This window comes from Poecilia latipinna, unplaced genomic scaffold (assembly GCF_001443285.1).
Source record: "Poecilia latipinna isolate Pla-1442-1.1 unplaced genomic scaffold, P_latipinna-1.0 Scaffold1365, whole genome shotgun sequence".
NCBI lineage: Eukaryota > Metazoa > Chordata > Actinopteri > Cyprinodontiformes > Poeciliidae > Poecilia > Poecilia latipinna.
This window is the reverse complement of record NW_015113981.1, coordinates 273,774-288,945: the sequence shown is the minus strand read 5'-3', so window position 1 is coordinate 288,945 and position 15,172 is coordinate 273,774. Positions and strand designations below refer to the sequence as shown.

The 15,172-nt window shown below is 38.6% G+C and overlaps 1 protein-coding gene across 1 annotated transcript in view; it reads left to right on the top strand.

Moving 5' to 3' along the window:
- LOC106962048 (double C2-like domain-containing protein beta) overlaps positions 1-13,769 on the top strand; it is an 80,240-nt gene extending 66,471 nt beyond the window's left edge. Inside the window, exons 2-3 of the mRNA XM_015056197.1 lie at positions 5,418-5,497; positions 13,734-13,769. Coding sequence (XP_014911683.1) covers positions 5,418-5,497; positions 13,734-13,769 — 116 coding nt within the window. The remainder of the gene's footprint in view (positions 1-5,417; positions 5,498-13,733) is intronic.
- Positions 13,770-15,172: the final 1,403 nt, after the last annotated feature.

Genomic DNA, 15,172 nt, shown 5'->3' with positions numbered 1-15,172 from the left:
GGTCAGCAGCACTTGGTAAATTAAACATCTTGTTTTCACAGTTCAACTGATTGTGAGTCTCTCCAAAGACGTTAAGATGTTCACTGGTTCACCATGTTTGAATCCTCATTAACATGCGAGTGTGTGCAGTCATTGGCTCTGGAACTAAAGCGTTGTCTGGTTGGGAGAAGTTTTTCTCATGTTTCATTAAATTACGGCTTGTGCCATTAACGGATTACCTTGCGGAGGCGGCGCAGGTCAGAACCCTTGTCTCTCTTTCATCAAACAACAAATCGGTTTGGTGCTAAAAGGCGAAGCAAATCTTTTCCGGAACCTGTCACCCCTCATGAGAGATTTCTGCTTCGTTGCGAGGCACAAAATGGCACGCTGAAACAAAGCATGCAATCTAATTGTTCATTCAAGCACTGCAGAGTGCTGACAAATTAACACTTGGGCAATGTGTTCGTTTGACTGGTGTACAGTAACACAACCTGCTTTGTGGAAGTTCTTCGTGCTTTCCGAGCCACTGTCAGATTCAATCAGTTTATGTAGGATTGACATTTTTACTGTAAAAACATCCAAAACAAATATTTGCCATTTACTGGGACACAGATAAATACGCGCAAATGCTAACGAGTGCCTAAAGTTGTGCTGTGAATGAATTTTATGGGTTTGATATTCTGTGAGGGTCAGATGAGGGTAACTCTTGTCATTTTTGTCTTGATCAGAAGAAATTAGTGTCTTCTAGACGATGATGGGGTCACGACCCCCGTTATTTGGCAGGGATTCGGATTAGAGTGTCTGATTCTTCATAGATAAAAGGTCAAATAGAAGTGACGCTCGGACGAGACCCGGACACTTCCCCAGTGAAATGTTGCTGGTTGAAATCTAATGAGGCCTGAAGCTGGACTGGAAGATGAATAGATACTGGGATCAATAAAGTTTTATTTATTCTGTATATTCATCCATCTACTGACCCAACCTTTCATCCATCTGTTGACTCCTACATCCATTGACTCATTGACCCAACCATCCGTCCATACAGAGAGCCGTCCATTTATGGTTCAATGTATGGATGTTTTCCTAGTTTTAACTGGGCATTAACACCTTCAGTCCGCTTTAATCGAACTCCAGTCCATTTGCCTAGAAAGTCCGGTTTGTTTCAGGAAGTGTGAATGCTTAATCAAACTCTGAAAAATGCTAAAACTAATCTGCCTACAAACCTATGCTCGGCAGGGCATTCTGGGTAAATACAACCAAAACAATGGGGCTACTCTAGTGCTAGCAGAAGAAATCACTCCACAAAGAGAAATCCTACAACCTCTAAAATCTGACAACGCACCATTTTTGTTAACATTGTGCGAATAAGGAAGTTACCCTCATGTCTTACTCAGAGGTTTTCTTGTCTTTTCCCTCTGTGGATCTTGGAAGAGCGCCACCACAGGCAAGGAAGGGAACAGGTTTTTCAATTAGTTTGGTTGGTTTGACTCAGTGAACCGCAGCAGCTGAAAGTGTAACAAATGTTGTGGCTTTGATCCCCAATCAAACCAAGTCTACTTGGCCTGTCAGGTGTGAAAACGGCTAAGAGTTACTTTCACTGATAAACCAAAAGATTTGATGTGATGACCTACTTTCACAAAATTCATTTTTCTTAGAACAGCTTCTGCAGTTTGATTTCTAAATGGTCTAATTGCCCATCAGTCCTACCTGAAAATAAAGACTGGTAGTAATTTTCCCAGACTGTTCTCATTATGTCCTCTTCTCACACCAGCCTCTGAACTGACTGGATTTTCTCATTTGCTTTAGAATAAAAACCTACATTTCCCTCTGCCACCATCAAGCCAATAATTAGATTGTAATGTGTTTGTCCCTGTACAGAGAAAGTCCTTGTTTTCCAACAGAAACATGGACAGGGAGGTGACCAGTCGGTCAGCAGCACTCAGTGCCGGTTTGGCCTGAAGGGGAGTAATAGAGCCGGTGCGGTGCGACTCGTAGCTCTGACAGGAGCCATCAGTCAGAAATGCTGCTGTTCCTGTCGGACGCGTCTCTGTCATCGGCTCTATTAACATTACACACACACGCACACACACACACAGACAGCAGATCATAAAGGCCCTCTGACACCAACAACATGCTGCTCGTCACATCAGCTGTCACAACGCTTTACAGGCTGCATGGAACCAAGAGGCATGTTTAAATGTCTTTAGATTTAGCTCACTGCTACAGAACCGGCTTCCCCAAGAAAAGCTGAAAGTCTTTCAATGGTTACTTTGGATTTAATGATGGATCTGGAGCCTTTAGATGGAGACTGAACTCTGAATAAAGATGTTTGTCTTCTCATAAAGAGCAGTCAGTCCTTTGAATATTCCTTTCTTATTTCCTTCCTTCCACTTTGTTCCTTTCACCATTTCTTTGTCTCTTTTCTTTCCCTCATTTTCTCACTTCCTTTCATATCTCTTTCCTTCATTATTATTTCTTAGATTCATCTTTCTTTCTTTCTTTCTTTCTTTCTTCCTTTCTTTCTTGTCTTCTTTCTTGTCTTCTTTCCTTAATTTCTCCCTTTCTTATTTCCATCTTTCCAGTTCTTTCTGTCATTATATCCTCTTTCCTTCCCTCAGTTCTTCATTCCTATTTATTTCCATCAGTCCTTTCTTCCTGTTCTCCTTCTTTTCTTCCTTCCTTCCTCTTGTAGGTTGTATATTTCCCTCAAACATCCCTCCATACTGGGTGAAGGTAGAAACCACTCAGTAGGTTTTCTTTTCTCATCTCTCATCGTTCAGATAAGTTTTTCTCTCCATCTCTGTTCATCTGTTCGTCGGTGACTCCTGCGTGTTTTTGCTACGAGGCAGAGCTTCGCCATGAGATTTGCTCAGGTTAATGTGCCTTGAGGTTTGCCCACATGAACGCTCGCTCGGTGTGTTTGTGGGTTAATGGATCCTGATGGAAGAAATGGAGTGAACCATTTCAGATCAAACGTCCCTTTTACTTTATAGCTTAATAAACAGCAACAGACGACAGTTAGATTTACACTGAGAGCTCGTAAAGAATGTGGCTTCACTTTTACGACGTTATTATAAAACACAATAAATTAAATGTTCCAATGGGGGTCAAACTCAGCCTTTTTGTTCGCAACTGATGTTTAACTTTTCTCTGACCTTTCAGCAGATGTTTCTGTTAGAAAATAAAAATGGCGCTTCAAGTGGAGTCTTCCCCCAGAACACAAATCATTTCACACAGCAGGGGAAAAAAAGCAATATTTTGTTGGAGAAATGATTATGTTGTAAACATTTTAACTCCTCTCACTGGAAAACAGCCAGTTCCTATTATTTCCACAATGTCTGCGGTTACAGACATTGTTCTGTCTTCATTCTGAATTATTGTGTTTCTCTCTGATGTGAAAACGAAAGAATCGGCTTGCCAGGAAACGCAAATTTCAAGTCAATTTCCTTTCGAATGACTCATAACCTTGAAATAAAAGACTCGGCTGGAAGTAATTATTACGTTCACTTGTTCCTTCCTTTAGCAGCAGTTATGTTATGATTCACTCTTTTCACTTAAATTGGTTAATTATTGCTTCCAATGCAGTTAAGTAGCTACTTGAACTGAATCAGACAAGGCTTCCACCTTTCCGAGTCGCGTAAATTAGGCTGCTGCAAGAAGGAAGTGTAGTTATATATGTATATATATATAATAACAATAAACATAAAAAAACAACCTTCATATTCTGTTCAAAAAAGTCTGAGGCCACAACTTATTAAATCCTCCCCCCAATTGTCTCAATTAGATGTTTTCAAGGTTTGGAAAGTGTTTGATTTCTGTAAAGTCCTTTAAAGTAATTGATTTGTATTAAAGTACAATTTAACATTTGATTCAAAAACTTAAAGTTGTAAAACATTATTTACAGATGAAACCATATATGCTCATATATAGTTAAGAGTTTCCAGACTCCATGAAATGTTTCATTCTATCTGGAAACAAAATAAGTAAATCTTTTTGTTTTTGTGGTTCTGTTTGCGCCTGTGTTGAGCTCAGCTTTTTCCAGGCGCAACATCGATTCACTGGGTTTTAATGGACTCAGGAGCACTTTAATCACAAATTAATCTTAAATCTTTTAGAGTTGGATGCTTTGGAAGCTAACCAGCTATCGATACAAAGTAAAACTGATGGAGATCTATCTGCAACTTGGTTTAGGAGGACTTTGATTCCACTAAGTGGATTCACTTGCACAAATGAGCAACATCTTTATTTTTCAAATAAAGTTTCGGTAATGATGCTAAACTCTCTCTACTTTATGTAAAACAAAGCCTGAGCCCTGATCCATCCCACATTACACAGCTCAGACTTTAAGGAGGTAAAACATGTGGGAGGTGTTGGTATCTGCAAGCACCATCACAGATTCATACAAACTAAAGTTGTTTACAGCTCATATATATTTATAACAAAGTGTGAATGAAACAGAGGGTTTCCACCCAGTGGCGCAGCGAGTCGTTATTAACCGGCACATCTTTTTATGGCTGCTGTTAAAATGTTGGAAACAAGAAACACGCAACACAAACAGGATGCAGATCATCCAAAACGGGCATCTACCAACTAGAAATGAGTTGTTATTGTTGAATAGTTCATACTGGGTCAAGTCAAGTTTGAAAAGGCTTCCCAAGCTGTTTTCAACAAAAACATACACATCTAGATAAGTTTAGATGATAATCCAGCATTGAATGGGATTTAAGTACTCTTGAGTAATCAAGACAAGTTCCATTACGAAACTTTGTTGATATTTTGCTAATGTTGAAAAAAACACAATTTCACCATTACGACCTTCCCATTAAAAAGAAACGCATTTAAAATCGGACATGAGTAAGTTTGCTCACTCCATTAGTGATAAAAAAAAACATGCATCCTTCTACCACTTCCTGTTTTCTTCTTCATCTTTTCCACCAGCAGTAACATCCGGTTGTTGATCCATGTGACTCGTGTGATGCAAAAAAAAGTGTTTCCAAAAGACTTTAATTACAGCCAAAACACCACCTCATCCTAGTGCATAATCTTTTTTATGAATAAATGCTTTTTTAAATCATTGTGTTTCCATTAAGCAAATTTATTCTCGGAATTCCAGTTTGCACAATTCCAATGGAAACAGAGCTGCTGGTGCTGGAGGAAGTCCAAATCCAGCTGGCTGTAGCAGCTGATGGGCCCAAACCACATACATTACATAACGATGCGTTCCATTTGTACTCGGAACTTGGAATTCCAACTTCCCAGTAGGAACAATCAGCTGGAATTTGGACTTCCCAATGGGAAAGTGAGCTCATCTCCAACTACCCCCAGTTACGACTTGAAAGGGAGATTTTCTGTAGTCAATATTTCAACACAAGCCATGAAGTTTTCCTTTCAACATCTAGTTTCTCCTAATGTCTTCTTGTCGCCTCATGTTCTTTCAGCCACTCTGGGAACGTTGGAGTTCAGTTTGCAGTATGACCAGGAGAACAATGCGCTTCACTGCAACATCAACAAAGCCAAGGTGAGCCTTCAGCATCTTCATGTTGATCTTTTTGGTGTCCCAAGTGTGAAAGAAATGAATTTTACTGCAATAAAACATCAGTCAGAAAATAAAGATTTATATAAACTGGTGGTTTTTAGAATATTTTCCAAATGTTTAGATAACTATTTGCCCTCCACCTGGCTAACTAACATTGTGAAAGCTGTTTTACACGTCCCATATTTACCAACCCTACTAAAAACACTAGAATAATTTTCATAGTTTCTGTGTTGTTGTCATAAAACGCGGTAATGAAGACATTTACTGGAACACCAGCAGCTCCCAGGAATCCTAATAAGTCTGGAAACGTCAGAAATTTCAGAAAATGTAAAAAAGAAAAAAAAAATCATAAAAAAAAAAATCTTGAGGCGATTTAAATTTTCTCTCTAATGAGGAGTTTGCTTCTGTTAAAATTATGGGGATGTTATTTTCATATTTTGCTGCATCTTTTACTAAATCTCTTAAATTACCTTCTTGGTTCACACTGATTTAAATGTCACCTGACTGTGACTGAACTAGATTAAACTTTTATGAAGAATATGAAGCAACTCTGTTCTTAACTAAAAATGTCATAGGCAACATAACATTTTAGCAGCAGTAATGTATTTTTTTTATTCACTTTCAACATTATTTTTAAATATACCTTTGTTAAACCTGAAACCAGAATATTAGCAGACTATTACACAATGTCTGGCTCAGTTTCTCCTTCAGTCTTTGACCAAAAACATCCATCCATCCATATTTTTGTCCATCCACTTTTCTATCCATTTACATCTGCCTTTAATCTTCTGCTGTACTCTCCACTCAACTCTACTACATATTAATGAAAAATCTAGTTGACCTGTTCTGTCCACTCCATTTGCCTAGAAAGTCCGGTTCTTTTGGGGAGGTGTGAATGTGTAATCAAATCTGTTACGGACCAAAATAGTGAACTCTGCTCCAACTAAAAACCTCAGTCTGGGTTCGGTTGAAGTCAACTCTGGTGCAATTTGAATGCATATGTGAACGCCAAGTGAACTGGAGACCAAAAGCAGAAAGTGGACTACAGAGAAGGGCATTCTGGGTAAATACAACCAAAACAAACGTACATGTTTAGCGCTATCTGAAGAAATGATTGGTTGTCTTTTAGCAAAGACAAAAGAGAAATCCTACAACTGCTAAAATCCGACACCACTCTATTTTTGTTTACATTTAATCTAGAAGGAAGTTGCATTCTGTGTCTTCTTCAGAGATTTTGTGTCGTTTCCTTCGGTGGTTCTTGGCGCAGCGGCACCACAGGTGGGCTCAAGGGGTTTGGTTTGTTTAAAACAGTTCAGAGTCTGCAGGCATGGAAACACCTTTAAACCTGGCACTGCTTTAGCCAAGCTCAAGTTATTCCTTTTGATGTTATCACCACCTAGTGGCACAGCATAGATATAACATTGTTTTAATTAAAGTTTCAGAGACCATCTGGATGCTGATCTATTGTATAAAGACATGTATAAGTATATTGCAATTCCAGGCACTTTGAATTACCTTGTTGCTGAAAAAATGCTATATAAATAAAATTACCTTGCCTTACCAATCTTAACTAGTTGTATACTTTCAGAAGAATATATAACTCTTAACGTTCTTCTCTAACATTTCACAGTGTCAGATAATTAAAACCATCTCTTCTGCTCTTGTAGACTTTTCCTTCATTAACAGTGTCGAGTCTTGTTTCATCATTTTCTGTCTATTATTTTTTTCTGGCACAGATTTTTTTCTTTCTCATTTTCATTAAACTGACGCTGCAATTATGAGAGCAAAATCACAGCATCAGTTCCACTACAGAAACATTAGCTCCAAAGCCAAACTTCCCTTTGCTAAATAATCCTTACGGTGGTGATTGTAATGAACCAGCTCACTGGACAGGTTCAGTAATAAAGATGCTTTAACAAAGAAAAAAAAACTTCATTTTTCTATAATATACCGGAGAGAAAAGGCTCTCTCTTTCCTTTTTACTGTGATGAAGTGATGTTTCTGATGGCTGCCGCTGCCGTCAGCAACTCTAACTCTTTTTGTGTTAGTGAATAGTCGGTTTGGAGGAAACCGGGCTTCAGAGGAGCCGTTCTTGGCAGCGCTGTTGGACAGCAGAGTGGGCAGAAGGCCACATTGATTTATGGTTGTTATTTTCTATACTGCTCTGCAGATAGACTTCAGCTGCTGCCTAGCCAAGCACTGAAAATGAATTTACTCTTTCATATATTCTGCTATGTGGCCGTCCCCACTGTGTAATTAGTTTGCTAAACCCATTATTGGGCTTTCTAACCGCTGGTTCCTTTTGCTGCCAAACCGACTGTTGCTCCAATAAAACCAGTAACTGAGTAAAACTCAGTTAACCATTTATTCAGCTAATAGATTCTGATGAATTCTCAGACTCTGTTTGGATCAGGAAATATTCTTCTAAATTCATAGAAGAATTTCAGAAGAATTTACATATGAAGGCTGTTTTATTGCAGTGTAAAGACTACTACCAAAAATAAAACAATAAGGTAATATTTTAAAAGTATATCTTTTTTTTTTTTGTAGTTCAGTGAACTATCTGGCCTTTTTGGTATTGAGTATTTAAAATATTCTTTTACTGCTAGCTAAAAAATATTAAGTTGCCATTACAAGAAAAAGCAACGTTATTGAGTAAACTGCGTCCAAAATCAGACATGCTTCAACACTCGGCTGTAATTTTCCAGTGAACTTCTCCCTGCAGGAAGCCTGACTGGAGGAGCAGCTCCTTCTCCTCTCACCTTCGTACAAACTGTTGCTCTTAAACCTTTTTCAAAGGAAATACACATTTTAACAACTTCCTGAACTTCTAACTGGATGTTCCTGTTGGCATCCAGTCTCTCCTGACTGGAGGTCTTTGACTTCCCATCTGATCGTCTTAGATTTTCTTGCCGCCTGCCACTAAAACATAAGCGACACATTGATTTAGAAAAGCAGGTCTCTTCTTTTGTCCTCTTACTGTTATGGTCTCAGGATGGTGACATTAGTCCATCTGATAGCCTGTCTGTCCATCTGTCCCACAGTTTGGTGTTCAGTCAGGAACAGCTGTCATTTCCCTACAGTTTCCCGAGAATAATGTCTTCAGGCTTGCCAGCAAACTTGCCACTTCGTACTGTGATAGTCGCTGGCCACAGCCATTGTGACGATCTGCTGCTGAGACACAAACTTCTAAAACAATACACATGTTTTCTTGAGCCATGAGTTTGTTCACATTTATATAATTTCTGACCAAATTTATGGGTTTTTGGAAAAACTGTTGATGTTAATTCAGTAAATTGATAAATTAAATCAGCAGTCAGATCTGGTCTTAAAAACAAAGTTATTGATGTCTGCATCCAAATAAATTAAAATATCATCATAAAGTTAATGTAGCTCAGTTCAAAAAGGGAAAGTGGTCCAGATTCATTAGATGCAAACAGTCATTTCTGCTAAGTTTGATGATTGTCATCATAAGGGCGGTCCTAGTCTGTTTGGTGCCCTGGGACAACGTCCACCACCGTGACATCATTTCGATTATCATGTGCAACCACAGTCACACTCAATTTCTGTTAATATTTTATTTGAAAAATGTGGCAGAAGCTAGAATAATAAGACACAATAGAAATACAAAAAATACTGTAGAAAATACAATTTAAAATAAATTACTCCATCAGTGAAACATTTATGAAATGTGTTCTTCAGTTGCATTTTGATCAAAGCACAAATTTCACCGCACCACAGTCGAGGAATGTCTAAAAAAAATGTTTTAATAAGATACACTTCAAGAAACACAAAAATTAATTTGCAAAACTGTTATAAAAAGTCCCACTCTTTGTTAACTAATCAATTTTCAATCAAGGAAATAAGCTAAAGATTCCACTGCAAAAACTGTTTACTTAGTGTGACAGATCACGTCACCCTAGAGCAGAAGCCATCCTGGGTAACTGCCCACATTGGTTGTATAAGAAACAACTACTGCGAATATTACATGAGATCAATAAAAAGTTATCGTTTGCACTCTAAATGATCATGAAAACCTGAAAGTTGGTGAAAGGTTCCAATGAACTTTGAAAACTGGTCTGACCTTTAACCCCATAAAAAACCTATTGACTATCATAAAGAGGAAGATGAGAGACACCAGAACCAACATTGCAAACAACCTGAAGGCCGTTATCACAGCAACCTGGACTTCCAGAACACTTCAGAATGAAGTAGAACAGAAATTCATGCAAAATGAGACCCAACCAGGCGCTGAATCCAGATCTGTACAATGAACATAAGAAAATATTTCTTGAGTGTGATTTAATATTTGACATTTCTAAGAAACTCATATTTGGGTTTTCCTTATCTGTAAGCTAAAATCGTCTACATTAACAGAATTTAAATATTTTAATTACATTAATTTCCATCTAATAAATCTGTGTTCTGTAGATTTCCTTGTAGAATGGAACTACTGAAATAACAGACTTCTTGATCTGGTCTAGAGGTGGCTTTACTTCCCCAGGTCTCCAGAAAAGCAGCCGAAGATCCTCAAGTTTTCAGGTTTTAATAAAGCTAATAGTCTTAAAGAAGACTCTGCAATGTGGAAAAAAAATTAACACACAACTGGCACAGATTTGAAATGACTGAATTTACCCATTACCAGCTGCCCTAAAAAAATCCATCCCAGGAGCAAACTGAGTAATGATGGAAATAAAAAAGAAACCAAATGTTTCAGTTCAGGCTCCAGGGAGAATTTTAAAGTCTGGATATTAGTTCAATACCACTAAGTGAAAATGAGGCATTAAATGTACTGAATTCAATTCAAATGTACAGTTGAAAAAACTATAGTAGAATTGTTTTTTTCCTCTTCATATTTGGCGCTTCTCGATTGAATTTCAGAAATCAATGTTTGGATGTACATGACTTTTTGTTCTTCAATAAAAAGAAGGTTGTGTTTATGATGTCTGGGTCCACAGTTGGTGTTTCCATTAAAACCTGGTGCAACAAACATCCTTTAGTGTATGACAGCAATCCTCAGTTTTGATTCTCAGTGGTCAAGTCCAGTTTATGTCAACGTACAAAAGCTAAATTGTTTCTTTCCTTTCATCACTTTGAGATGTTAATCCATCAGTTTATTGCAACTTGTTTAGACGAACATCGGTGACTCATTTGTAGCTGAGCTGGTCGTTGACTAACTGATACCTTGGTTTTCTGACCTTTGGTTTGTTTCAGATTTGATTTTAAAATTCCTCTGAATTCCCGGGAAGATCTAGCTTGACATAAACTTCACCATCTGCAAGGTTCGCAAAATGAAACAATGCCATACGGAGCTGTGTGATTGGTCAGAAGTTTGTGGCCATCTTTTATGGAGAAATCCTCTCAGACAGCAATGTTGACATTTCATTTCAACTAGTCTGCTTCCATTATTTGGTTTTTGTGTCTGCAGGTGACATGATTACAGAACATTTATTTGACGTGTTTATCCAACGAGGTGAAGAATTATGAAGATATCGGACAATTGTAAACTAAATAACAAAGAAAAAAAATCAATGAGTGTTTGAATCAACGCCCCAAAAATCAAATCGAATCATTATCAGACAATCAATCAAGTTTATTTGTAAAGAACATTTCAGCAACAAGGCAATGACAACATAAAAACATAAACAACACATCATAGAGTCAGCAATTGTGAAAACCAGCAAGTGCCGCTGTTTAAATCATCAGTACACATCAGATATGCTGGTCAATGTTCCACTTTTTGTGTGATTACATTTGAGGGAACATGAAGTTTCTGATAAAGTAAGTGAGCACAGTCTTTTACTTTTTGAAGTTTTCTCTTATTAAATATTATTGTTGTATTTTCTTTGACACATTTTATTAAAGAAAGTAAAAAGATATTTGTTTGGCCAAATCAAAAAAAAAAAAAAAAAAAAACTACCAAAAATATTGTTATGGGAAGTATCTAAAAAAATATATATTGTGATGTAATTTTTTTCTTTAAATATTGCCCACCTCTATCTGGAAAGGTGATAACAACAACAGCAGATCTTTAATATATTTCGGTGCTGATTGATGAGAGTCAAAGATTCCCACCCTAAAAGTCTTAATTTCCTTGCTCCGCTATTTTTGTCTGATCAGCAGATCAGTAATCATCCCTAAAACAAAAGAGGACAAGTAGATGATTTTCTTCCTACCCGTTAACTGTGGATTAATGTTGGTTTAAATCACTATCCTAATAAAGTTGGGGTGGGTTAGCCTAATCCAGTGGTTTCCAAACATTTTCTACAGGTTACAACATGTTAACAACGGATTAAACAGTTTTAACTGCGGATAAAAGTGACAGAGGACACAAACATGGGAAGTGTGGAAGCCTCTACTGTATCAAATTGACATAGGAATAACAGAGAGTTGGCCATTCTAAGGTAAAAACCCAACGCATACAGTGTTCATGTTTTTTTTTTTTTTTTTTTTTTTTTTTTTTTACCGCGCCGTTTCCCACCCCCCCCCCCCCCCCCCGGCAAGACCCCGGCCCCCCCCCAGGGGGGCGCGCCCCACAGTTTGGGAACCTCTGGCCTAATCCTTTTCTTTTCCAAGCTGAGTAAATCTATCCCCTGTCTGTGAATCAAAGATCCTCCGACAGTTTGATTACAAGATGGCGACCTGTCTGCTCAGCACCACCCACTCTACAACCTTTACTAACAAAAACTCTTTCATTGCTTTCCATCTGGCCTTTTATCGCCTGCTACGCCCACATCTAAAAAACATCCTCTGGCTCGGCTTCTTACAGAAGTTTTACATCTTTTCCATTCAACGTCTTTGTATCTGTTTTTTTTTTTTTTTTTTTTGTTCTTACCACTTTACATTAAAAATGATTTTAAAAGGTAGTTTATTGTAGTTTTTTTACTTGTATGATGCAGAAGGTTTTAACTTCTTTTGGAGTTGTCACAGTTTAGCTCTGAATATTGATGAAATGTCTAACAGAGCAGAGAGGATGAAGCGAGGAGCTACAGCTGAGCCGCAGCAGAATCAATTGTGATTTCCTCCCTGAGCCGTTAACGCTGGTTCTGTTGAGCCAGAAGTCCGATAGATGAGATCAGGCGGATCTCCGTCAGGTTCCCGAATCAGCTGGTAGATCAGACACAGAGTTTAGATCAAAGCAAAGAGTTCCTGATGGAGCTAAAATGACTACAAATATAGTTTTATTTGTTCATTCATCCATCTGTCTGTTCATCCATCATACATCCATCCATCCATCCCCACTGGATGGTGTCTTTTATGCTTTCTCAATAAGCTCTACTATGGTCAATTAGCCAAAATCAGCAAAACAATAAAACTGAACCCAGTTTCATAGAGTGGCAGGTCTGGTCCAAAGAACCACTCCCTGAAGCAGAAACCAGGTAGGTCGGTGTGTAAGGACAAACTTGGGCCTGCTGAGGGCGATATACTATGTTGTAACAGCTTCTATAATAGATTGGCATATGGTGAGTATCAACATGGCTGAAGTTAGCGCCTTAGCATTAGCTTCCCCTAACTAACTAATGTTAAGAGTTAGACAGAAGACAGTAGTGGACACCGCTAACTAATGTTTTAGTCTGCGGTGTCCAGATCAGACACAGAGTCTTCTACTCTATTTTTGAAGAAAATCAAGGTTCAAAAGGTTTAAAAACCAGATGGAAAATGTTTGACAAGAACCCTAGTTCTTGTTTAGCATAATGCAGGTTGAACATAGAAAATCTTCTAGCAATAGACTCCAGCACTATCAAGGTATGAGAGAAATGCCATAAAAATAAACCAGCAGTTTCACTGGAAATGATGATAATCCAATGATTTAAGAACATTTTGAAATATTAATGAGACCAGTTTGTCTCTGTGTTGCCCTGCGACAGACTGGCGACCTGTCCAGGGTGACCCCGCCTCTCGCCCGTAACGTTAGCTGGAGATAGGCCCTCCCACTAAGGAGCAAGGGTGTATAGAAAATGGATGGATGGATGGATGGATTAATGAGACCAAGCAGGCTGTTGTAAACAATGTTTCAATCTGTGGATACAAATGTCTGTCCTTTTATTGTTTTTGTTGGCAGAACTTTTTAAAACCTTTTGTCTTAATTCACTCACTGCAACTCTAATCTTTTCACTTTGAACTGTTTCAGTTTTTATCTCATCTGTTTTCCTTCTTTTCTTTTGCATGCTCTCATTGCATCTATTTGTGTTGGTGGTTTATGTTTGATGGAATAAAGCTTCCTGTTCCCAGGTACAAAAAGGTAAGCTGCTGAGTTAAGCTCCGATCTCAACCCGTTTCCATTAAATCAATCCTTAGTTCTGATCCAACCAGCCTCCCCGATCGACCTAACGCCATCTCCCTCCCGAGCTCCTTCAGATTATCACTGTGAGGTTTTTTCATCAGTTTGTTGGATGTTTGCTCTTTTTTGTTAATATACAGTCATTTTTTGGGGGGAGGGGAGGAAATTATCTGGTAAAATAAATTATTGTCCTGTGTTTAGTTTTTTTGTGGACTTGCTAGACCAATAACCTGGCATCAGAGTTCTTGGAAAGTGTAATAATGATGATTATTTGGGCAAATCTAAAAGCCTGATGATACAAGAATGGAGAAATATTTAACTTGAGCTGATAGGAACAAGGGGCAAGTTCTTTCTGGTCAGGTCTTTTTATGCTTTTCTCTCCACTCTTGTGAAGATTTCATAGTTTCATTGCTCTGCAGCATTTGTGTAGAATAGTTTTCAGACATGAGAAGAGAAACATTTTGCCTAGAAGATTTGGCTAGACCAACCCGCAAGAAATCCCAAACCAGGACTGCAAGATGCATCAGAGGCAGGAGCTCTTTATTATTGTCTTTGTTCATGTTTGACTGAGAAACAGGCCTCCGGTCACTAGGTGGCAGCAGTGCTCAAATTAATCAACAAGCTGCCCAGTAGAATAATTGGCGTACACAGGAACAGTGGAGCTGATGGAGGAGGAGAGAAAAGGAGAATGAACAGGAAAAACGGCAGCAGGGGCAAGTATGACAGCGTATTGGGGCCAGAATACATTTTTAATTACGTCAATAACATCATAAAATTACAAGAAGAAAGTTGTTTTAATGAAGAAAAAAGCTTAGAAAGTCATCAAGATCTGACAACCTGTTCTGCAAGTTCATGTGTTGTAACCCAACTGCCTCATAGTAGCTTGGTTTCAATCTTAGCGTCACGTTAAATGTTATGCATCAAATTGTTGAGAGTGACTGCAGGCTGAACAGGTGGGATCAGAGTTGGAAATGGCAGCAGGGAGTGAGCAGACAGGCCCTATAGAGACTCTCTGGACATCAGATTAGATGGCAGACGCCTGGCAGTCAGACAGGCACGCTGGCAGGCCGACCGAGTAGGAAAAAAAACGAGGAGACATAATGTCAGCAGAAGACAACAAAGTGATGGAAACAAATTTGGCCTAGGTATGCAGATCTGGCAAAGACTAGGAGGAGAGACGGGCTTCAAACTGCTGATGTCAATGAACGTCCGACGTGAAGCAGCGGGAGCTCAGAGTGAAAAGGAAGCAGAAACTCAGACAAAGACAGTCACAAAGTTGTAATTATGCTGATGTGTTTTCTCATTGGTCTAACTCGTATCCCTGAGTTGTACCCGAACTCCTCCAGGAGAGAAGGTGAAAGAGACGAGAGGAAAGA